The sequence below is a fragment of the Lithobates pipiens genome, unplaced genomic scaffold, assembly GCF_037356315.1.
Source record: "Lithobates pipiens isolate NorthernLeopardFrog02 unplaced genomic scaffold, aLitPip1_a1.2 Scaffold_23, whole genome shotgun sequence".
NCBI lineage: Eukaryota > Metazoa > Chordata > Amphibia > Anura > Ranidae > Lithobates > Lithobates pipiens.
The window spans coordinates 271686198-271712718 of record NW_027507785.1 but is presented as its reverse complement, the minus strand read 5'-3'; the positions used below and the strand labels follow the sequence as shown (position 1 = coordinate 271712718).

Here is a 26521-nt window from a genome sequence, read left to right as displayed (position 1 = left end):
CCACCCAGTATAAGCCATCTTTCCAGCTGGTGACATTACCTTATACCTTCCCCAAAGTGCCTGTCCTGCATGAATATTAAATTACAACTACAACTGAGTATAGTGTTTAAGGACTGTACTGAAACCAGTCCGCATCAACTGTCTATTCACTATCTATAGTCTCTTAAAGGAGACTGTTACCAAGTGCACCAACATTGTTAAAGGGCTCTATTGGTAGCCAGCCAGAGACCCACATTAAAGAGACTGCCCTCCAGTTACTATTATTACTCACCATTAGTCTTTCTCTAAGCATTCAATCATTTTATGGTCTAAGACTATCCAGTCAGTTTAGGCCTGGCATACCCACCACTATAGCATTCTTTTTTTTACTAGTAATAGTGGTGATCAGTGATTTTTAGCAGGACTGCGACATTGCGGCAGACAGATTGGACACTTTTGACACTTTTATTGGGACCATTGACATTTATACAGTGATCAGAGCTAACAAAAAGCCTCTGATTACTGTATAAATGTTACTGTCAGGAAAGGGGTTAATACTAGGGGGCAATCAAGGGGTTACGTGTTCCCTAGGGAGGTGTTTCTAACTGTGGGGGGAGTGTACTGACAGGGAGTCCAGAGAGATTGCTGTTCCTGATCACCAGGAACAGCAGATCTCTCTCTATTTCCCTGTTAGAACGGTGATCTGTCTGTTTACATTGACAGATCCCTGTTCTGTCTCTCTCAGGAGCGATTGCGGGTCGGCGGTGGATGCGTATCGGCCTCTGTATCACGCTGCTCCTAAAGTGCCCAACATACAGCCTAGGCAATTTGCGCAGCCATGCCAACCTGCTGCAGTATAACTCATCATAACTCGGTTAAAGGCTAAGATCACCTTTGTTTTTTCTAAATTCTACCCCATGTACCAATATAGCTTTAATATAGCACAAGATGTATGTGTGAAACACATATACATGCCCACAGTTTGGTGTCTTTGGTGTTATCTTTGTGAACAATAAAAGGCAATCAAGAGTTCTGGATGTGCAGCCACTTCTTTCTTCTTTTCCAAGTTTCCCACGGAGGCAAGCCGGGGCTGGCACTCCATGAGATATTCCAACTAGTCTTGTTTCATACACCTGGAGCAGTGGTTATTTTTCTTGTATAGCATTAATGTACTTCTATTTGCAAAAATAAAACAGTTTTCCGTGTATTCTACACATGTGTATCTGAATCTCTTTATAGCTGTTTAAAAACAAAGCTCCATTACTTCTGCCTTACTTCCTGGACAGACTTTAGGTCATGACACAGGAAGGAGTTGACCAGCTGATCACATTAGCACACACCCTCATCTATCCTCAGCTGGTCAACTCCTTCCTGTGTCATGACCTAAAGTCTGTCCAGGAAGTAAGGCAGAAGTAATTGAGCAGTGTGTTTAAACAGCTACGAAGAGAGTGAGTTAAAAGTTTATAGAATAAATGGAAAGCATTTTTTTTTGTAAAAGAAGTACATTATTGCTATATTGGTAGATAAGGGGGCTGGCATTTAGAAAAGAAAAAAAAGTGAACTTAGCCTAAACACTCACTGTAACTTGTGAAATTAACACTTTTAAATTGATTTCCATGGCTTTTCCAATTATTTATTAAAGAGTAATCTTAGGTCTTACAGTTACAGTGCGTGACAGCATGAAAACTGCAATCCTGCAGTACCTCGCATCTTTACCTTTTAATTACTGAGGCTGAAGATGGGATTTGATAAACCTAGGTGGAAGGTAGGAAACCCATTTACATTTCTCCAGTGGTGAAGACAATAAAGCTTTCCATGTACCACTTATATTAATTTGCCTAATTATTGCTGCCAGCCAGGGCTATTATTTTGACTGCCTTTGCACATTTTATTCTGCACACTGCCAATTTTCTTTGGCAAAATCATGAATAAGTACGACTTACTTCACGCCTCATTAAATTTTCATTCTTCTAAAGTTTTTACTATTCATTGAAACGTAACATTAAACTATTTTGGTGCAATAGAGTGAGGTGCCCAATTTAAGAGTCAGGCATACTCGATTATAAAAGGCAGTTATAATAAGATATACTGTTTTTTTTAATTCATTAACCATGGCGTATCCTGTTCTAGGCATGTGTCAGGTTGGTCGCTGCCAGGCACACAAGGAAAATGCCAAATCTAGATAATTGCCATTGTTTAAATATGTTCTCTTCAAAGATATAGAAAGGCCCCAACAATCTTTTGTTGGATGTACATTTCAGGTAGGATAAAAGGCAAGCAGATTTTAATTGTCTTCCGCTCACAATCCTGACTGTTAACTGCGGTTAACTTGGCTTCTCATTAGGGAAAAATCGAACGGGTACACGTAAAAAGAGACGCAGTGCTCGTCAAGTATGACTGGCATAGCTTATTCTGCAAAGGGTATAAGGAAAAATAGATAGCAGCTTAATCTTTCATCTCAAGTCAGCTGAAATGTTTGGCATCTATAAATACAACAAAGGATTGAGAGAGAGGATGGCAGAAGAGGTTCAAAGAGAAGCTGATAATGACTGACTAGTAAAGAGACTTTCCTCTGCTTGTTTGTTTTATTACTTAAAGATTTCTAGATAATACTGCACATGAAAAAATAAATAAAAAATCTTCCCTACCACTCTTCCTTTTTTTTCTAACTTCTGTCTTAGTACTTTATAATGAGATACCAAATTAAGAAATGGTGATTACATATAGGTTTGTTCAGTGCAAACTGAAGCACTAATGAATGTTATTAGGCTATTTTCTCTGCAGGTCGAATGTAATTCAAAAATTGACAGTGATTCAGGAGATTTCACATCGTGGCAAGGCTAAGCCAGGTGCCAGTCCAGGCTCCTGGGTGGATCCTGACCATATGGTCACAATCTCTCCCAAGCCTGGACCGTCTCTGTGACATCAGCCAACAGCGGGCTTGAGCAAGCAGGTTTGTAAAAAAACGGGTCACAGGAGTGCAGAATTAACTTCAGTCCTGTGATCCACAGGAAAAGTACAACCAAACGAGCTTTGAATGTACTTCTCCTCTAAGTTTACATACACTTTAAGTTCTAATAATTAAACATTCATATAGGCTGTAATTATGTGCGTGTATTAACATGCATTACATATTTTTTTAGCTTTGATTTTAGGTTGGGTTTGCTGACGCTACACACAAGGAACATGAAAAAGCGGAAATGTGGGTGGGACTTGTCATTAGTGGAAATGTGGGTGGGGCCTGCCACTACTGGAAATGAGGGTGGGGCTTGTCAATATTGGAAAATTTGGGTGGGGTATGTCACTATTGGAAATGTTGGCAGGGCCTTTCACTATGTGAAATGTGGACAAGGATTGTCACTATGGGAAATGTGTTGTGGGGCTTTTCACTATTGGAAATGTGGGAAGGATCTGCCACTATTGGATATGTGGGGGGTTGGGGGGCTGTCACTATTGTAAATGTGGGTGGGGCTTGTTGCTATTTGAAATGTGGGCGCAGCCTATCACTGTTTCAAATGTGGGCGGCGTTTTTCCCCTGTTGGGAATGTGGGTGGGGCCTGTCACTGTTAGAAATGTGGGTGGGTCTTGTCCCTATTGGAAACTTGGATGGGGCATGTCCCTGTTGGAAATGTGGGCAGGGCCAGCAAAGGTTGGAAATGTGGATGGGGCCTGTCACTGTGGAAAAGTGGGAGGGGCAAAACCTGTTGCTGTAGAAATGTGGGTGGGCCCAAACGTGTCACAGTGGAAATGTGTACAGTGTTAAATCTGCCACTATGGATATGTGGGAGAAAAAAAAATCACATATACAAAGAGGAAATTACAGAAGATGCACCCAATGTTTTAGATAGGGGGGGGGGGGGACAGTCTGAGTTTAAGGGTTGATTGTTGATAAATATAAAAAGTCTAAGCCCTTGTACACACGGTCGGAGTTTCCGACAACCAAATCCGTCAGATTTTGTCCATCGGATTTTGTCCGACGGATTTTGTCCGAAACTGTTGCATACACACGGTCAGACAAAGTTGTCGAAAAATCCGATGTGATGACGTTATTTCATTACGACGGGACTACGTTCAGGCTAGTAGCCAATAGCTTTGGTGTAGGAATTTTATCTGAGCATGCATGGCACTTTGTCCGATCGGAATTCTCTACACATGATCGGAGTATGTCCGATCGTAGCATTTTTCTGAAAATGTTACCAACAAGTTGGAAAACTTGGTCCGTCAGATACTCCGACGGAAACAGTCCAATGTAGACCACACACAGTTGGAATATCCGCCAAAAAAAAAACAGTGGTTATTAAATACTACCAAAAAAAGCTCTATTTGTGTGAAAAAAATGATACCAATTTCATTTGCGTACAGGTTTGCAGGACCGTGCTGAATAGTATAAAATGCCCTGGTCATGAAGGGGTAAAACCTTCTGGAGGTCTAGTGGTTATAGTCTAAGTGCAGCCAAAAAAAAAAAAAAAGAAATCTCAGGGGTATAACTCACAATCAGTAGGATGTGCCCATTGTGCTGGTGCCTTTTCTATTAGGTAAAACCTTCCTCTGTATATGCCCCCTACCCCCATTGCTGTAATCTTCCAGGGGTTATTAGAACTAAGAGGCTGTCACAGGGGTTTATCAAAAGTGCCCAACTATGCCTGCCCTTTCCAACCATCTGCTTCATTTATAGGAGCTGTACTACAATGTCTTCTATGAAAGGAGGAGAGGGAGTGGAAATTTTCAGTTATTTGCCTGTCTTTCATTACATTATTACTTTAAATAGAAGATTAAAGTATTATCAGTTTTTAACCACTTTCTGCCTGTGATATAGTTGAAAGATGGCTACAGCATGGGCTTACTTTGCCGGGAGGGTGTACATGGAAATCCACCCACGATCGCTTTAGACTCAGTTGATCACAGATCGGGGTAAAGGGCCAATCAATCACAGTGTCCCTTTTAACATGTGATCAGCTGTGTCCAATGACAGCCGATCACAGATTTAAACACAAGCCAGTTATTGGCTTTTCTTTCCTCATGGTGACAGCATGAGGAGAGGAGAGCCGATAACTGGCGTGTGTTAGTCAGTGTCCTGATTAGCAGTGCAGTCCCAACAGTGCCCATCAGTGATGCAAGCCAGTTTCCACCAGTGCTGCCAATCCATGCCCACCAATGCTGCCAACCAATGCCCACCAGTGCTGGCAATCAGTGCCCATCAGTGCTCCTAATCAGTGCCTCCAGATCAGTGCTACCTATCAGTGCCACTTGTCAGTGCCCATCAGTGCTGCCTATCAGTGAACATCAGTGCCACCTAACAGTGCACCTATCAGTGCCACCCATCAGTGCCCTTCAGTGCTGCCTAGCAAAGCCCCTCAGTGCCACCTCTTCTGTGCCCATCAGTACCACCTATCAATGCTGCCTATCAGTGCCCTTCAGTGCTGCCTATCAGAGCCCCTCAGTGTCACCTCTTCAGTGCCCATCAGTACCACCTATCAGTGTCCATCAGTGCCCCCTATCAATGCCGCCTCATCAGTGCCCATCAGTGCAGCCCCATCAGTGCACATCAGTGAAGGAGAAAAATTACCTGTTTGCAAAATTTTATAACAAACTAGGAAAAAAAATTCCCCAAATGATCGGTCTTTTTTCGTATGTTTAGCAAAAAATAAAAAAACCTCAGTGGTGATTAAATACCACCAAAAGAAAACTCTATTTGTGGGAAAAAAAATTATACTAATTTCATACGGGTACAGTGTAGCATGACTGTGCAATTGTCACTCAAAGTGTTACAGCGCTGAAAGCTGAAAAGTGGCCTGGGCAGGAAGGGGGTAAAAGTGCCCAGTAGGCAAGCGGTTAATATGGTATGATTTAGTAAGTTATACACAGGATTCCAAAAAGCACTTGGGCACTGTCAGGTGTTCTTTTACAAACTGAGCATCTTAGACATACCTTGTATTAAATATTGTTCACCTTATAACGATGGTATACAAATGAGTAAAACACTGATAAGATATATCACTTCATAAACTTACAAACTTTTCATAAATACCTTTATGATTTCTCTTTAACCCCCCTTATAGTGCTAAAAAAAACACATTTTAAATGGCAGTTTGACTTTCTGCCCCGTACTAAGCCCTGTATTTAAGAAAAAAAAGCTGAGCTACATTGTCTGCTGGTATGAAGGGACTGGGGGCACCCAGCAGGAGGCTCAGAGTCAACACAATTGTACTATTTTGGTGACTTCAAATTAAAATACATCTGGAAATAAAAATAACTAGAGCAGATTCCAATGTAGAGGGCTTCAAATGGCATGTTTCAGAATAGTACAACAAGAGATAAATATTAACTCTACACAGCAAGACTGTCTATTGCCACCAAAACTATTTTATTGATGTGCATATTATTTCATGTCCTGTGATATAAGGAAGGCTATTATTAATTCACTAAGTTGGCACAGTGCTATGGCAAGATTCGACTATCCACAATATTAATATTGTCTCTTAGAAATGTTATTGATTAAAAAAAAAAAAAGCAGTGATGCAATTTTAGTGTGTCAGTATCCACAAAATATAGCCAACAAAGGAGAAAGAAATCTGCAATAAAAATTGCTAAAAAAGTGGAGTATCAATTTAAAGGGGATTGGTTTCCATTTTTTAAAGTGGAATGTGTAAAAGAGAAAAAAAAAATCTTATCGATATATGCTAAAACAACGCTGTTGCTAAAAAAAAAAAAAAAAAAAAAAAAAAAAAGAAGCAGTTTAAGAAGAACAATATTAGCATTCTTTCTTAGATGCCCATAGGTGGGTAGGTGACACTATTGTATTCTTTAAGCTGCTCCTATAATCTGCAATTTCATAAAGCTATCAAAGTTTTGTTTCCATTTTTTTTGTTGCAATCGTAGAGAAATTGAAGACATAAAATGCTGGTTTCAACCTCAGTGAGAAGGAATAAAACCTGGAAAGATCTGATCACTTTCGAAGAAATTTCCTTAGTTTTTGCCTGTTTTCATCCTTTAACCACTTCAACACCAGAAGAATTTACCCCCTTCCTGACCAGAGCAGTGCAATTCGGCACTGCTTTGCTTTAACTGACAACTGCGCGATCGTGCGACGTGGCTTCCAAACAATATTGCCATACTTTTTTTCCCTACAAATAGAGCTTTCTTTTAGTGGTATTTGATCACCCCTGCGGTTTTTATTTTTTGCGCTATAAACTAAAAAATAGCGACAATTTAGAAAAAAACGCATTATTTTTTACTCTTTGCTATAATAAATATCCCCAAAAAATATTTTTTTTTCCTCAGTTTAAGCCGATACATATTCTTCTACATATATTTGGTAAAAAAAATCACAATAAGCATTTATTGATTGGTTTGCGCATAAATGTGACTGACAGTGAAGGGGGTTAACCACTAGGTGGCGCTGTAGGGGTTAAGGGTGTCCTAGAGAGTGATTCTAACTGTAGAGGGGTAGGGGCTGTGTGTGACACGTCACTGGTCACCGCTCCCGAATACAGGGAGCTGTGATCAGTGTCATTAGGCAGAACGGGGAGATGCTTGTTTACATTAGCATTTCCCCGTTCTTCCTCACTGTGAGACGATCACTGGTATGCCCACGGACATCGAGTCCGCAGGGGTCCGCGATTGCGGTCATGGAGCTCCCGGCAGGCGCAATCGCTCACAAGTCGCCTCTTAAAGGCCAATGTACAGGTACATTAATCTGCCTGTACGTGCCCTTCTGCTGCAGTATATCTGCGTGAGGTGGTCGGGAAGTGGTTATTAAACTGTATTTAAGCTGCCAATGTATTGCTCAGTTTTGACTTCACAATTGACCATATCTTGGTGGTCAATAAAGTCGTGGGTCATAAATTGCTTACCGTAGCTTCTGGAAATTACTCGCAATTGTATTTATTATTCTAAATGGATGGAAATTGGGTACAATTGACTGAAAATTGCCATGTGTATAACCAGCTTAATGGGAAAAGTGTATCACCTTCCTTCCTACTCACTATGCTGTCAAGCAGAGGTGTACATATCACTAAGGGCTAGGCAGAATTACACATCTTTTGTCAGGAAAGACAGTTCATATATGTGCATCTAGCTCGGTGGTTCTCAACATCTGCCCTCAGGGCCCACAAACAGGCCAGGTTTGCAAGATAACTGAAATGCATTACGGGTGATATCATTTGCTGCTCGGTGATTGTAGTATTCTAGTCTGCATCTCCCCAAGGTAATATTCAAAATCTGGCCTGTTAGTAGGTCCTGAGGACAGGAGTTGAGAACCACTGATCTAGCTGTTTGTCTGAAGTCTAGACTTAAATGTATGAAAGACTAAGTTCCCATCTGTACCATTTGCTCTAGATTTACCAAAACTATGGAATATGTGGCCACCCATAAGTTCATTCACTATGTCAGTGTTTCTCAACTCCAGTCCTCAAGGCGCCCCAACAGGTCATGTTTTCAGGATTTCCATTATTTTGCATAGGGGATTTGATCAGTTGCACTGCCTTAGTAATTACCACAGCTGTTTCATCTGAGGGAAATCCTGAAAACCTGACCTGTAGGGGCGCCTTGAGGACTGGAGTTGAGAAACACTGCTTCATGCTACTGACGACACCCCAGATTGGAACAATGTTACATCTAACAGAAACCATGTTAATAATAATAATGAAGAAATATGGGGGGGGGGGGGGGGGGCTAGGCGAGGGATATTCGCTATTATTTATTAGGTTACTAAATATTTGTTCCATCTGAGGGAAATCCTGAAAACATGACCTGTTGGGTCATCTTGAGGACTGGAGTTGAGAAACACTGCACTATGTATCCAATCAGGTAGGACCTTGCATTACATTAGGGATGTCCAACCTGTTGCGCTTGTGGCCCCGTCTAGGGGGTCATGGGGATGCCGTGCAATGATAACAGCAGTGGCAGCCTACATTAAAAAGCCAGCCAATGCACACCTGGAGGGATGCCAGGGATGCGGTGCATACATAGTTGATGGGTGCAGGGTTGTGTGTGTTAACCATTTGCTGACCAGGCCTTTTTTAGACATTTGCTGTTTACAAGTAAAAATCTGTAGTTTTTGCTAGAAAATTACTTAGAACCCTAAACATTAGATATTTTTTTTTTTTTAGCAGAGACCCTAGAGAATAAAATGGTGGTCGTTGCAATATTTTATGTCACACTGTATTTGCGCAGAGGTCTTGCAAACGCAGTTTTTGGCGAAAAAATACATTTTAATGAAAGAAAACAAAACAGTAAAGTTAGCTCAATTTTTTTGTATAATGTTAAAGATGATACTATGGCAAGTAAATGGATACCTAACACACTTGTGGAATGGCGACAAACTATGGTACTTAAAAATCTCCATAGGCAACCTTTTAAAAACATTTACAGGTTACCTGGTAGAGTTACAGAGGAGGTCAGAATTATTGCTCTCACTCTAATGATCATGGCAATACCTCACATATGTGGTTTGAACACCGTTTATATAGGCGTTCGCTTCTGCGTGCAAGCTTGGAGGGAAGGGGCGCTTAAAAAAAAAATTGTATTAATTTTTCTACTTTTTACTTTTTTTTTTACACTGTCCCTTTAATAGTTTTTTTGATCACTTTTATTCCTATTACAAGGAATGTAAACATCCCTTGTAATAGAAAAGGCATGACAGGTCCTCTTTATTGAGAGATCTGGAGTAAAAAATTATCATTTACCGTTAAAAGCAAGAAACGCAGAGAACAGGAAGTAACATCAGATGTCGCTCCTGTCCTCCAAGGGCATCTTGCCCTTACTCGACTTCCTGCCTAGTTGTCGGCTGAACAGGATCAGTGCTGGGCTTACTGATGGCTCCAGGAGGGGGGGGGACTCTCCCGCCATCTATAAAAGTTACCTTGCGTTAAATCTGCCACTGGGATCACTTTTTTTTCTGAAAACTGACGGCCTGAGGAAAACCTCATTATTTAACATTTACAGTTAGGTCAGCTGGTGAACTGCTTCCTGTGTCTTACTGTTTTTTACTGTCTTACTAAATCTACATACCAGGAAGTAATAAACTTGCTATGGAACACACCAGGGGCTAAAGTAAGGCCTTGTTCTAAAAATCTAAGAAAGCTTTTATTTTTCTGCAACAGAGGTACATTAATAGCATATTGGTACATAGGGGAGCTGGAATTTATAAAAGAAAAGGTGAACTTAGCCTAAGCCCAGGTTAAATACAGTAAATGGCCGAGCACCAGCCGCAATAATAGTAAAGTGCATTGATAATGAACGAGATAACGAGCATTTCACAGTGACCTAGATCTGTGGCAGAATCTTGAACCATGCAGGAAAATATCTATAATCCAAAGACAAGGCTGTTCAGAAAAATATAGTTCACTCGAAGAAGAACCCTCCTTAAATCTGCTGTAAAACAGAAATCATTTTCACGGAAAGGAAGACATTTCAGTAAATACAGCTGTTTGGTGAAAGAAAACGACTGGGTTTTTGTTTGGATTACTGATAAAAATTCTACTTGGGTATAGTTAGCTGTAGGTGTAAGGATCGGACAATTTGTCAGCAGCTTTGGGAATCAAAAGTTCAGCATGCCTCGCTAGATTCTCTACCGGGCACGGAGGCTCCCATAATGCATTGCGGGATACGAAGGTGATGTGCCAGAGGCCTGACTTGAAACATAATATGGGTTTGTTTGCTCAGTGCCCCCCGGGTTCACATGTTCCAATCCTACACCAAAGATCTGCTTATGAAAAAAACATATCAGCAACAAACATTTATATGATTGCCAATGCCTTAAAAGGAAAAAATAATGCTTTGGGGTCAATTTAGCTTTCATTTTTGTAATGTTTTTTGAGTTTAGCTTTTCAACTAGTGTTTTGTATCTTTTTTTGTTACATAAATGCTTTATTTTACAGAAAAGCATTTAATACAAGGTTCACCAATGACACAGAGCACTCTGGGATTTCTAAAGAAATAGAACAGAAACAGCTTTTACTTTTTTGACTGTTTCTAAGTAAAACTCTATATGAACTTGTACAAAGCAGGGAAGGGGAAGGGGTGATTATTCATTGAGCCATGTTTGTCATTTAAACTTGAACTATTCAGCATTGACTTTTTTTTTTTTATTAACATGTTAAGATTATCTGGCAAACATTTAAAAAGGAGATTATAGCTCCAACTTCTGGTTGGAAATTACAAATATGAAAAAAATGATTTGCATCAAGAAAGTATATATTTTCAAAAGTGAGTGCTTGCCTACATAAATTACTTGTGGTATACTGGGTAAGAAGTACTATTTTGTCCAGTGCTCATAACCACAAGAACAGCCAACATCACGAGAGGTGTTTTTGCTTCTTTACATTTGGCTTAGATTGTATATGGGGCTGGTTGAAGCAACAAAAAGAAAAGGAGTTCTGCTACCAAGATGTAAATTGAATCTTAGGAATCCCCTCCACAAGTGAATGGCCCTTTAAATAAATGTCTATGTTTGTTTCAGTATTTTTATCTGTAAATGCTATGACCTATTTCCAACTCATTTATATAAGAGCAGTGGGTTTAGTGTTTAAACCTCTGGCAAGATTCTGAAGTATATAGAGTGGATCGGCGGCTGAATTTATGAGTTCACAAACCAGCACTCCATTAAGGAGCATTTACTTTTAACTTTAGTTTCATTCCACAGAGGACCTTTGTTAATGCTTGCCATGCAAGAGCTTTAAAGTTTGGGTACTGCTAAGCCACAAAAGCACCTGTGAGTACATCGTTGCCTTTTTCCTCAAAAACTTTTCTGCAATTCTCATTGTTTTGAGGTCAGATGCTAATTGATCAAGAAAGCATTAAGATATTGTCTAGTTAGTTCAACCTTGTAGAACACAAAAAACTATGTTTGAACTACCAAGTGGCTTAAAGATTAAGATTAAGGAAGAACTCCAGTCAAATAGGAAAAAAATAGGGTACAGCTGTAAAGCTTATTTGAGTACAAAGTGGCAAGTTTCTGAAGTATATAGAGTGGATCGGTGGCTAAATTTATGAGTTCAAAAACCAGCACTCCATTAAGGAGAATTTACATTTAACTTTAGTTCCATTCCACAGAGGACCTTTGTTAATGCTTGCCATGCAAGAGCTTTAAAGTTTGGGTACTGCTAAGCCACAAAAGCACCTGTGAGTACACCGTTGCCTTTTTCCTCAAAAACTTTTCTGCAATTCTCATTGTTTTGAGGTCAGATGCTAATTGATCGAGAAAGCATTAAGATATTGTCTAGTTAGTTCAACCTTGTAGAACACAAAAAACTATGTTTGAACTACGAAGTGGCTTAAAGATTAAGATTAAGGAGGAACTCCAGTCAAATAGGAAAAAAATAGGGTACAGCTGTAAAGCTTATTTGAGTACAAAGTGGCAAGATTCTGAAATATATAGAGTGGATCGGTGGCTAAATTTATGAGTTCACAAACCAGCACTCCATTAAGGAGCATTTACATTTAACTTTAGTTCCATTCCACAGAGGACCTTTGTTAATGCTTGCCATGCAAGAGCTTTAAAGTTTGGGTACTGCTAAGCCACAAAAACACCTGTGAGTACACCGTTGCCTTTTTCCTCAAAAACTTTTCTGCAATTCTCATTGTTTTGAGGTCAGATGCTAATTGATCGAGAAAGCATTAAGATATCGTCTAGTTAGTTCAACCTTGTAGAACACAAAAAAATATTTCTGAACTACCAAGTGGCTTAAGATTAAGGAGGAACTCCAGTCAAATAGGAAAAAAAAATAGGGTACAGCTGTAAAGCTTATTTGAGTACTAAGTATAATGCTGTGAAGACAAAGGAGAAAAAGGGTTGAAGATACTGTATTTGATTCATGCAAAGAAAGAAATAAACAGGCTTCATTGCTAACCTCTCCTAAGTATGTGGGTAAGAACTCAAATGTTTTCTTTGGCACTCCTGGTCAGCATAAAAAACAGACTCTTTGCATTTTCAGAGGGTCAAAAATGGCAATCCCCATATTCCTCTTATGATAAATGTATTTACTTCTATAGAGCTTAAAGTATAATCGGTATTCTTAAATACATTAATGTGATAATAGTAATGTCTGATGAACACCACTTTGTTGATACAATGGGGGAGTAGTACTGAACACTGGGTCACTCTCATTCACAAAGTGGTAATAAAAGTGATAAGATTTAAATCTCATGTCCAGGTTAGGCCTGATAAGGTGACACATTTGACAGGTATTAGACAAGGTACGAGGTATGCAGGATATAATAAACTAGATGACCAGACAAGGGTCTTCAAAAGACTTATTATGAGGCCCTGTGGTATATATTCAAGTCATAAATAGCTAGATAGCAGCTTGGGTACCATATTTGGGAGGCGGGGGGGGGGGGCGTTAACTTCCCAGATCCAAACCATAATTTTATATTGGAATTACCTTCCTAAAAAGAGTTTACACTAATGATCCATTCAGCAGAAATATATCAAGTTTTGTATCTAACAAATAATAATTTAATTCTGCTAAACTATGCTTGTTTGCAGATTGTGAAGCCTTGTCATACAGAAATATATAGTTGACAATAAAGGTGTGTCCACTTAGCATAACAAAATACTTCTCTAGCACACCTCTTGAATTCCTTGATTGTGTGGACATCAAAAAAGCTGTTGACTTATATTTTACATTGAAACTACTAAAAATACCAAGAGTTCCATTTCTATGAGCCAGTTATTCTGCCATATAAGATTGAAGTCACTCTGCTGGACTTCACTTAAGTATTTCCACTTTAACCACTTCCTGCCTGGCCTATAGCAAAATGACATCTGGGCATCCTGCCTGGACTTCATATGATGTCTTTCAGGATAACAGCCGGCGCACGCCCATGAGGGAGTACAGTGCAGTGACCAATGGTGTTGCTCCAAATGTTATTGATGCCCCTTGGTCAGAAAACGTATTTTTTTCTTGACTTAAGGGTTACTATCTATGTCGCAGGTGCATAATACTTGTGGTAGAAGGAAATCAGAGTCTTTTGAGTCCACCACCACATCTCAGCAATACCAAATTAAACATTTCACCACCTGCGCTACTTGCTACATTGTGTATTTAATCACCTGCCCTTGTAATGTGGGTCGTGCTATACAACATTTTTTGGTGAGGGTAAACGAACATATTGCGAGTATCAAAAAGGCCACATTATTCACAGTGTATCCACTAGGCATTAAGTTCCAGATTATAGACAAATTTATCTCTCACTGGAGAGGTGATTTCTGCCTAAGATGAGTCTCATGTCTTGAGACATTCTGGATTCACCAATTAAAATCTTACTCACCCTATGAGATGAATATAGACTGGAACATTAGTGCCTTTATTAATCAAGCTTAAAAGAACATCTACATTACTATATACTAGTTGTTCTCTGTTCTTCTCTTGAATATTTTTGTAATTCATGTGTATATTGACATTTTACACGAGTTTGTTCATACAGTATATATACATTAAGCATTCTAATTTTCCATTTTGATGAAGTCTGATTCATTTTATATGATTTACAATTATGTATTTTACATTTATACATTTTGAGTGACATCTAAACTTTGTAATTGTTGTTTAGGGATTTCATATAGTTAATGAGATTGATGTTAAGTGAGGGCCATTTGCTCTTTACATTAATTTGGTGAATGACCAGCCTTATATGAAGGATTATGTGAAATGCGACTCCCTTGTCACACAGGAGAGGGGTAAACTGAGTACTGATGACTATCAAGTGACGTGGGCTCCCCTAGATGCTGACTTAAGTTGGAGATCTTGGCACCAATGGGTGTGGCTTTGCTGACAGAAGTCTTCATGTGACGATGAGGGTACCCACACTACTTCCTGTGTTGAGAGACATAAATCATGTGACCATGATCATATCAAGGCTTGGCCATCCGCCATAATATTGCGATGACTAAGAGGTCTGCCAGTGTGAATTGGTGATGTCTACAATGTGCTCTCCATGCAGAACTCCCATGATTGGCAGATGAATGCGAGGTGAGACATGCACATATAGTGTGTATTGGTGATGTATGTGACATGCTCCCCACGTATTACTCCTGTGATTGGTGGATGAGTGCGCACTGTCTACCACGAGGCCCCAATGGAAGTCCTGTAGGATGAAATGCATCGGTATAATGCTTGCTAAAGCTCCACACACCGCAGAATTTTATACATTTTACGTGATCACCTTTTTATTGTACACATCAGTCATGATGTTTGTATCTTTTTACATTAAAACTCAACATTTTTGATCTATGCTATGTGGAGGCTTTCTCTCTCTTTTTCTTTGATGATTCTTTGATGATTATTGCCCCCACTGTTAATTGGTGAGTGTTAACTGTTAATTGGTGAGCGATCTGTGGATATCACATATCATTGGGAGATTTTGGTTGCATCCCCGGTTCCAGCACCTGCTGACCATTGCAAAACAACTGGAGGGAGTCTTTATCTCAACCACCAATGGAGATCGTAATCTGCAATTCATGTTTGCATCCTTACCTGCATGACTCACCACCTCTGGTATGTGGGTCCACATCTTATGGTAAGAGTACCTACCCCCTCCCCTGGTGACGTAAGCACAGCCCTGGGTGTCATTTGATTTTCTATTATTTGAATATCATCATCTGCAACCTTTTGGGGATATATCAACATTTATTCCACTAAAGATTGTCGTTGTGGATGGTCTCCCGAAAACTCATGTGTTTAGACCTATCTCTTCACAACGATGTTTGTTGTTTATTTCAACATTGATGTGTTCATATGTGCACTTTAGATACTACCTTATGTACTGGTTGCCATAGCAATATCCTCTTCACCTTATTTGGTTTAGTTTTTATTTTCATTTTCACACATTTGTAGAGGTGCATGTGCACTCATCCCTAGGTTAATTTCCAGGGCCTTCAATAATTATTTCATCCCCTACAGATATTGTAAGTTTGCCCACTTACAAAGAAATTAAGGATTTATATCTTTATCTTTGTCATAGGTGTATTTTAAATGATAAAAACATAATATCAACCACAAATCCAGAAAAAATACAGGATACAAATGTTATAAATTGAGTTGCAGTTGACTAAAATAAATGTTTGATCCCCAAGCAAAACATGACTTGGTGGAGAAACCCTTGTTGGCAAGCAGAGAGGTAAGCCCTTGTACACACGGTCGGAGATTCCGACAACCAAATCCGTCAGACTTTATCCGTCGGATTTTGTCCAACGGATTTTTTCCGAAACGTGATGACGTTATTTCGTTACGACGGGACTATGTTCACGCTAGTAGCCAATAGCTTGGGTGTAGGAATTTGATCTGAGCATGCGTGGCACTTTGTCCGATCGGAATTCTCTACACATGATCGGAGTATGTCCGATCGGAGCATTTTGTCGGAAAATATTTCCGGCAAGTTGGAAAAGTTTGTCCGACGGATATTCCGACGGAAACAGTCCGATGCAGACCACACACAGTCGGAATATCCGACAAAACGCTCCGATCGGACACATTCTGATGGAATCTTCGACCGTGTGTACAAGGGCTAAGATGTTTATTTAAGTTGGTTACCAGGTTTGCACACATCTCAAGGGATTTTGGTCCACTCTTCTTCACAGATCTTCTCTAAATCCTTAAAGTTTCAGCTCCATCTATAAATTTTCTACACGATTAAGGTCTAGAGACTGGCTAGGCCAGTGCTTCTTCTTGAGCCACTCCTTTGTTGCCTTGGCTGTATGTTTTGGGTCATTGTCATGCTGAAAGACCCATTGTTGAGCCATCTTCAGTGTTCTGACTGAGGGAAGAAGGTTCTCATCCAAGAAACATCTTACTTCTGTGCTTGCCAACAAGGGTTTCTCCACCAAGTACTAAGTCCTGTTTTGCTTGGGGATCAAATACTTATTTTACTCACTAAACTGCAACTTTATAGCATCTGTTTTATGTGTTTTTTTTTTTTCTGGATTTTTGGTTGATATTCTGTCTCTATCATTTAAAATACACCTATGATAAAAATGATATGCCCTTCATTTATTTGTAAGTGGTCAAACTTAGAAAAATTGAGGGGGATTGGTTATTCTATTATAAGGGAGATTTAGGTATTGAAGCCCAAAGGAGAAATGGGGGGTCTAATAGACCCCCCCATATCTCCACTGCTATTGCTGTCACAGGGGATGTTTACATTTCTTTTGATGGCAATAAATGTGATAAAAACTTTTTTTTTTTTTTAGAAACTAAAAATAATAATAATAATAAACCAAACAATTAAAGCAACCCTAAACCCCTTTGCTTATACACAGTAGCGAACGCACACGACGGTCCCGCATGCATATAAAAACAGTGATTGCACCACACATGGGAGGTATCACTGCAGTTTGAGGGTGCTAAGTAATTTTCTAGCAAAAAGAAGATACATTTTACGTGTACAAGAGAAGTACCAGAATAGACTTGGGAAGCAAGTGGCTAAAAATACATTCAAAGTGTGTTTCCACTTTTGCAACCAAATTGGGATAATACCTACTTTATATTTGTTACATGCTCCAATTCACATAGCATAAAAAAATAAATAAATTCTTCCTTACCTTTTTATGTGCTTTTTACCTGTCTAAAATAGCATTTAGCCATGCCTTTCTTTGCAGTGTTAAGAAGGGGTCTGGGGACTCAGGGAGTTATGTTTACCATAATCAACACTGTCTGTACTGTGCTGGCAGATTTTCACTAACGGTTGTAAGCTAGTCCTGTCCTAACAAAGGTTTAAGGGTCTGTAGGTCCAAGAAATATCTCCTAAACCTATACGGTTTAGGAGATATTTACAGAAAGACAGGCACCGCTGTCTACGGCGCATGCACCGTAGACAGCGGCGCACAGGCACACTGACCATGCTGCTGCTAACAGCGATATGCCGTTAACGGCGGCTCCCATCCGTCCGTGAGTAGCCGGAGCAGCGATACCCAGAAGAAGATGGATGCTTCGTGCTACAGGGGACAGCGGTGACTTCGCTGGCTCCTGTGTCAGGTAAGTGACACATAATGGGCTACTATGCGATGCATAGTAGCCCATTATGCTTTACCTTTGCAGGGAGACAAAGAGGAAGTAAACCCATAAGGTTTACTTCCTCTTTAAGCCTCATGTACACTGCTGCTATAAAAGGATGTTTAGGAACAGTTGGGCATTTTTTTTAGCACCCCCTAAACTCTCCTCTTTTTCTCCTCATTTGCAGGCCGGGAAAGGACAAGGTAGTATACTTTATTATCACTGTGGATGCCAAGGGGAAAACATTAGCTTTGCCAGACCCTCACTTTTATTGGTAAAGCAATTATCGAGACTGTTTTCCCTCTGCTTGAAAAAAAGTCTTCTCCTGCAAAAAATAATACAAGGACTGTGGGGCTAGTTAGGTAGTGTTAGGTTTACTTGAGGAAAGCTTCATGTCAAGGTCATCTACCGGCCACAGCACTTGTATAAAGGACTTGCATTTTGTTGCTCTTGCCACTGGATGGTGGGAGTCTGCACAAACACTTGGACAATTGCACTCAGACATGTAGGTCAAAAACACTGGAGAGAGAGTCAAATTTTTCTGTTGGGAATGGGATTTTGCCTCCTATAACTGTACACATAGTATGTGTTTTTGTTGTTGTTTGTGTATTTTCTTTTCAGGAATTACCGAGATTGCCTATCAAGCTGCCGGAGAGTGGGTGGTGTAGATAGTCAGGAATTGGGGTTGTGTATTATGTGACTTGTTTTATGTCAACTGTTCAACGTAATGTATGTTCAATGTTTTCCCTTTTCCTTTGCATCCCTCATCCCACTTTTGAGTTCAGGTATCTGACTTTCAGGACTGAAAGTTCTTGTTTTATTTCCTTCCCAGAACTCCTTCAGACCTAGTTACAATAAACACATTATGGCAGGCGGCCCCAGACATGTGGCTTGCTGATAACATCAGCATCTGCTATGAGTCCCACACTGGCAGAGACTATCATGGACTTTTTAATAATGTCCTTTTGCATTACAAAACAGAACATTTTCCTAAATGCTTGTAGCTCCCTCAAATGCCAGGACCCATAGTCAGTAGGCAAGAGGCTAGCATTCTGTCACCTCCAAAAGCCTCTATCCCTAGCATATATTCCTCCAAAGCAAGGGAATCCCAGGGTGTCACCAGGGTCCCCAGAACTAGTATCCCCATTGGAAGATTTCGCTCTCTATTCCCTTTCTGGTGTCAACCAAAAATGTTGGCTTTTCTTTTACTTTCATTTGCAATGATAATGGTAAACAGGACAAATAGAGAGGGTGAATCTCCCTAATGGGAGCACAGACAGCGATACAAATTTAGCAGGTGTTCTAATCCATCTCCACTGTACCCACAACTAAAAAAAACGTTTGGGCTTTAGTTATACTTTAGCATTGTTTATGAATACATAACTGAATTACTTGGTGTGTTTTTATCAGCCTATATTTGAACATTAAATATACAAAATTCTGTTTTGTGGTAAAGTGATAATGTAACGGCCAGCGCAGCGAATGCTCTGCGTGTTCTTCTGGAATGAATAATGGAGCATATCATCCCTACTTGTTTTAGACCACAGAAGCATTAGCAATGAAGAAAGGGACAGTACAAGACCTTTACAGCGAACTGGATAACGTCACTGGAAATGCGGAGGTGAACGCCGCTTTCGCATATTTATTAACACAAAGAATTCCACCCAACTCAAAAGCTTTTAAGGTCATTTAAAATAATTCGGCCCAGAGCAACAATTCATTTTACTGTAAACACTGGGCATTTGAATTTATAATACATAATTTATAAGGACAAAGATGCAACAGTCACATTGAATTATTCCAAATGCTTCTAGCTCTAACAACAGAATAGTAATGTACAAATAAAAGACATGATCGGAAAGAAAAAAAATCAACATTTCTAAACACAGAGGAACAAGGATACGGCTTTGAACTGCAACTGAGATAATAAAATTTAAGATTAAAGTGGAATTATGGCTTTTACTGTGTTGTTTTTTTTTTTATATCAAAGAAAAGTATCAATCACAGAAAATAAAGATGTATTAATACTGCCACTTAGAGGGAAAATAGATATGTTCAGCACCAGAGTTCACCTGAGCAAACTCCTACCAGAGCGCATAAATAAATACATATTAACAATTTGCTTTGGCGCTCCCCTGGTACAAGGGAAATTTATAATACATGTAATTTTTGAAAAACAAGAAGTAATAGATGCCTTAAGTTAAACGCTGGCAAAATTGCAGGAATGCAATCATGCATTAAGACTAGGGGTGGGGTAGCCCTGGGCCAATCAGGTGTCCCACAAATACATGTTAGGACAAGGAACATGCTGAAGGGAGGAGTGAGCAGGGAAATTACTTCATGTGTTTTCTGCTGCTCCTTTACTGCCCTACTACAGATAAGATACAGAAAGGTCATCCTGGAAAAGCAGGTCACCAAGCTGGTTGTGCTGTGTGGCAGGGCTGTGTACATTTTGGGACTGGATGGATAGCAATATAAATCCTTTGTGAAGTAACTCACCTCCCCTATATGTCTTTCAAGTTTTTATGTAGCTGTTTGCCTGGCATTCAAATTTAAGGACCACGTTAAGGTTTACTCTTGCCTTACAGCCATGATCAGCTGCCTCTAGTATTCCTAATCCACAAATACCCTGTTTCCCTGAAAATAAGACCTAGCGTGATTGTCGGTGATGGCTGCAATATAAGCCCTACCCCCAAATAAGTCCTAGTTAAAGTCCTTGTCAGTCTTATTTTCAGGGTAGGGCTTAATTTCCGGGAAACAGGGTAGGGCTTATTTGGGAGGTAGGGCTTATATTGCAGCCAACACCGACAATCACGATAGGTCTTATTTTTGAGGAAACAGTCTAGCTTACTATCTGCTTGTTCTCCTCCTGGTCCATATCCATGATTAGCTCCTTTTCTCCCTAATAACCCTTCATCTCAGTCCATGACCAGCTCCTGTTCCCCATACTCTCTAAGGCCTATGCATTTTTTAGTGCATTTTCAGTTTTGCAGAAACATACTACAGTCCATTTAACATGGTTTCCTATGGGTCATGTTCACATATATGCATTTTATGGAAAGGGCCAAGGACTTTTTTCTGGTTTTTGGTTCCATAGACTTTAAGGGATTAAAAACGTGTATTGAAAAATGCAAAATGCATCTAGGATATGCAAACTGCAACCTGCATAGGTGTCAACCAGGCCTAAGTGATACACAAATAACTGCTGCTCCTCTCTCCACTCCATCCCTCTGGCGAAACGATTATTACTCTCTATTAATCTCCCTCCCATAACTATAAATTCATTCTTCTCTGGCTTCCTGACCATGGTAAGCCCTCTCTCTACCTCTCTTCCCAGTAACCTATAATCAGCCTTCTCTATTCCCTGTCTCCTTCCCATTTTCCTCCACTTTTAGTCTCAATTCCTGCTTAGCTTATGCACTGCTTCCTCTCTTTTCGACAACTGAATTAGCCACTTGCCGACCGCCGCACGCCGATGTCTGTTCCCCGTGTTCGGCTTAAAGATAAAAGTGGTCTCTGCGGCGGATTCACCACAAGATGTGGCGGAGGCGATCTCGTCTGTTTCCTGGGCTGACATGGAGACGAGTGAGGGGAAGATGGCCCCACACCCGTCTCCATGACACTGCAGGGTGGAAGCAACGTCAAAACGTCACTTCCGCCCTTAGCTCTTAAAGGGCCAATTTATTTTGTTTATTTTTTTAAATTACAATTTTTTTTTTTTTTTGCATTTTAGTGTAAATATGAGATCTGAGGTCTTTCTGACCCCTGATCTCATATTTAAGAGGTCCTTGTCATACTTTTTTTCTATTACAAGGGATGTTTACATTCCTTGTAATAGGAATAAAATTACAATTTTTTTTTAAAACAGTGTAAAAATAAAAAGTAAAAAGTAAAATAAATGAAACAAAAAATTAAAAAATTTAAACGCGCTCTCTCCCGCCAAGCTTGCGTGCAGAAGCGAATGCAAACGTGAGTAGCACCTGCATATGAAAACAGTGTTCAAACCACACATGTGAGGTTTCACCGTGATCGGTAGAGTGAGAGCAATAATTCCAGCCCTAGACCTCCTCTGTAACATAAAGCATGCCACCGGTAGAATTTCTTAAATGTCGCCTATGGAGACAGCCAACTGCAACAGATTTGCAAAGTTTTGAGACCTAATTATCATTTAATTTAAAATAGAGTTCTAAACAGACGTAAAATTAGGACGTGGTCAGGGTCAGGTTAAGGGTTAGGTGCTACTTTAGAAAAACTGAAAGAAGAATTAAGCTGGCCCTATATGAGTCATTATTTTCATTCAACCACTGGGTTGAACAGAAAATTACATAATTCCCCCACCCACATACTCGATATGGATGGTGGAATTCTCCCTGCTGATCTATTGTATTCTGACAGCAGAGAGACTTCCCGCCATCAGAATACACTGATCAGAGCTGCTGGCTATATCCGGAAGCACTGATCCAGTGGGGAAAATCCAACAGGCTGGTTGTACAGAAGTTGATTGGTAAATTGATTTATGTACAACCAGTTTGCTCATACATGGATCAAAATTTAGCCAGTCCCTGCTAAACTGGGAACATTTTTATCTATGTCTGGTCGGCTTTAGATTAGGTGTAATCTTGTTTTATTTTAGTTGTGCGATCTGTTTCACTGCTCCTGTTTAGCATTGTTTTTCTATGCTACAGAACTGATAAATGTCACCAACAAAGTTCTGAAGCCTGAGACAACCAAGCAACCCACATTTCAACGTGGGGGACAAACAGCCTTCATATTTCTTTCTGTACAGGCTTCCTTTAAGAAAGCTTTGCTAGGATAAAAGTAAAATAGCATGCCATTGACTAATTTTTTATTGCTATCTCCAACTTTAACCTAACCATTTCAGCTGTGCCCCATACAGGAAAAGACAGTCACTCCCAGTGCTCGGGGGTCCTCCACAGAGAGAACAGACTGAACAGCCAACACATCCATAAATGGCCCAAATTCTGGACGAATGCCACCCTCCTCAGATAGGGGAATCCAATGTAAAACTACAAGAAGAACAAATGGGGAAGGTGCATACATCTGGTACAGTACTCAAAAATGTAATAGGAAAGATATAAAACCAATAAAAATGAATACACACAAAATCACAGCTCTGAGGAAGGGGGTGCTTCCCCAAAATGTGTCAGCTTGCCAGTATAGTGGGACATTGTAGAAGCACTTGCACCCTACACCACACTGCCTCTTGCAAATTCTTTTATACTGTACTTTTGTGAGTATTCTTTTGTATTGCTTTTGTATCTTTCATATTAAATTTTTGGGTAATGCACCATGTTTGCACCTTCCCTGTTTGTTCTTCTTGTGCCCCACATAGCTTGACATGCACTCAATCTGTAGGAGTCATCTCAATGATTATTTGCCAGTGAATTCTGCAATCAGAGTTACAGTATGTGTTTCTGTTACCTAAGAGCTGTCTAAGATCTCAGGAAGCAAGTCTGTGAACACCTATGATTCATTTTATGCTGGCCTCAAACTACACAAGCATTACAGAATGTGAACTGAAGAGGGGCTGATTTTGGTTTTCTAAAAACCTGAACCCAACAGAAATCTTTTTTTTTTTTTCACAATATAATATTTTACAATACAATAAAAGGAAAGAGAATAAGGCACCAAATTAGAAGGTGGCATCGGTTGTACACAAACGCAAACAGTTCTTTAATACAGAAGGGTTAACAACAGTTAGAGCCTTCTCTGAGTTGCGCAAAATCCTTATTTTTGTTTAACTGTCAAAAGAATCAAGCAGATAAATTCTCAGGTAGACATGTAGCCAAGAAACCATTTAAAATGGACAGAGACTTTTTTGTACAATAATAATCTTAAGAGGATATGAAGAACCAGTGTACAGTATAGACTCACCATGACTGAGATGTGCAATATCCTGAGTTCATCATCAGCTGGCTCGCCTTGAGGTTCCTCTGTGACTTCTTGTCCTGGCAGATTTGACGATCCATCCTGGTGGTGAATATGGAAGAGAAGCGTTCCATTCTCAAGCCACTGCTGTCTCCAGCGGACCAAAGGGATGTCATCTGTGTTCCCTGCAATCTCTGGAAAATAAAAGAAAAAGAAGAATTGAGGAATAAATTATGGACACTAAAGAATTCTACAAGCTTTTATAGAAGTGTGGCAATAGTTGAATGGGACCTGAATTTCCAAGAAATTACCTCCACTGAAGCAACTAAAGGCACAAGGGTTATGGCCTAAAATACAAAACGGTTCCTTTAAATGTATCCCTTAACAGCCACAGAGGATAGAAATCTACTTTTTGTGCTTTTGCAAACCCAGTTATTACTTTGAAAAAAAAAGTGGTGACATCATCAATGTGCTGCACATAGCCTGGGAAAAGAGAAGAGCTGTGGGAGGGACCCAGCAGGTCCCATTCACTATAGACTGCCTGCATATAACTACAGGAGGGGGTGGATACAAGACCAGTCACCCTGCACAAGGAGAGAGAGAGCAGCAGTGACTTGTTTTTATTACAGAAAGCTCCTGCACAGTAGAAAAGTTTCACATGGGATCACTGCACAGATCTGGAAGAAATACACAGATCTCTGCAATATTCAATTGGCCATACACTTTCAGAATTTCAGTTGGTGGCCCTGCCAACTTGACACAAGTCACTTACTCAACTGACTTTTGTTGAAAGAGCTGAGTCGAAAATTGTTATCAGAAAAGCACCTGCCACCAATCTATTGCAGGCGCTGTTAAGGTTGCAACTGCCAGAATACAATAGCTTGGCAGAAGGGATTCGTTCATCCAATGCCGCCACCGTGGATGTAGGAATCTGATAGATTTATTTTGTTCAGCCTATTAGTGTATGGCCATCCTACGAACACAATTGCCTCTTGCATTAAGACAGTAATTGCTTATCATGGAGTTCAACTTAAATTACAACTAAACCCTCCTTATCATTTTCAGCCAAGGAAGCTGCCATCTTGACCTCTGTGTGATCTTCAACTGCCATGGTGCTGGACGTGTGATCAATTATGATACCAGCTATTAGATTGTTTGACGGTTTAGTTGAGAGCACAACCAATGTGACAGTTACATTCCTGTCACGTGTCGGGAATGTAACTTTTTAAGCTGTTAAATTGATGGGTTTAGTTCCGCTTTAAGACTTCAGATGGCCAGCGGGGTCTGATGGGAGTAGACATTGACTTTAAAATGTTTTCGTATGGCTACATTCCTACTCTTTCTAATTGAATGACTAATGACTGTTTCCAACGCTATCAGTTAAAGCCGCTCACAGAAGAAACTCTGTTTGCAGCTATTAGAAAGCCAAAACCATTGCACAGAAGAACATCAGAAAGTATTAAAATGCACCTTTCATATCTCTTCTTTTAAGGCACCCTGTAGCCTGATAATCTAAGAATTGAGAATTAAAATGTGTCTCTGTGTGCTTGAGACCAGAATATTAGTTTACTTTTAGACTGAAAAAAAAAAACACGCTATTTAACTTATTCCTGAATTATTTTTATTGCAACAGTTGACTTTTTTTTATTATTATTCATACTGCCACCAAAGCAAGAATCTACAAATCTGTATATGGAATATCAAGAAAAAATACAGAACATATTCTTAACAAGCAAATGTCACATCAGAAATGTTACCATAGTAACTCAATATAGGAAGCCACTGAACATACATTATAGTTTATTTAGAATGCTTTGGCTTATACTGTAAATTAGGTCTGCATATCTGTTTATGTACTATAAAATTGCTATGTGTGTTCTCAGTGGATGTTTGTGTTCCATGAAAGATGTGTTATAGAAGTTTTGCTTTAATAAACACTGAGGTTTTGTGTGCCCTCCGTGTACGTCTGCTCATCAGTTCTACTATAAAAGTATGTGGGCCCCAGAATATTTCTCTTCAAGATTATTTTTGTGCCATGAGTTGGCTAGAGCAGCAATTTTCTTTTTTTACAAGCTGTAGAACATCTAGATTTTTATCGTCATTTTTGCCCACAGAAATATTTAACTACGAGGCTCTCTAATGATCCAAACCGCTTCTAGTCCACAAAATTAATTAGCTACAAAAGTTTACAAATGATTATTAAGATTTCTTTTAAAAAAAGTGTTTTCCCCTGTAACTTTTACCAGATAGTTCATTTATTATTACCTTAGGATGTAAAGTTTTTTTGACTTAGTTTTTTTTTTAATAATGTTTCTTTCTAAAAAAAAAAAATAATAATAATAAATAAAATTGCTGTATGTAAAACTAAAAAGTACATTCTATGAATAACGTGGTCATTTACAAGGCAATGGGGGATTTTACATGGGCAGCCATAGATCTATATTTTGACTTGAAAATGGGCATGTAAGGAAAATATATATTTTTTTAGATCTTTTAACCTGATCACAGTAAACCTATTGTAAACATAGTCAAAGTGCCCAACTACAGGAAAAGGAATAGAAAGCGAAATGATAGGGGAGGAGAGGAGAGGAGAGGAGATGAGATGAGAGGGGAAGGGAGGGGAGAGGAGAGGAGAGGGGAAGGGAGGGGAGGGGAAGGGA

At 39.6% G+C, this 26521-nt stretch overlaps 1 protein-coding gene across 1 annotated transcript in view; it reads right to left on the bottom strand.

Annotated features, from left to right (window-relative positions):
* The window catches only part of ASTN1 (astrotactin 1), an 846340-nt gene that overhangs the window by 378889 nt on the left and 440930 nt on the right, over positions 1-26521 (bottom strand). The window contains exon 2 of the mRNA XM_077453189.1: positions 23868-24055. Within this exon, the coding sequence (XP_077309315.1) occupies positions 23868-24055 (188 nt within the window). The remainder of the gene's footprint in view (positions 1-23867; positions 24056-26521) is intronic.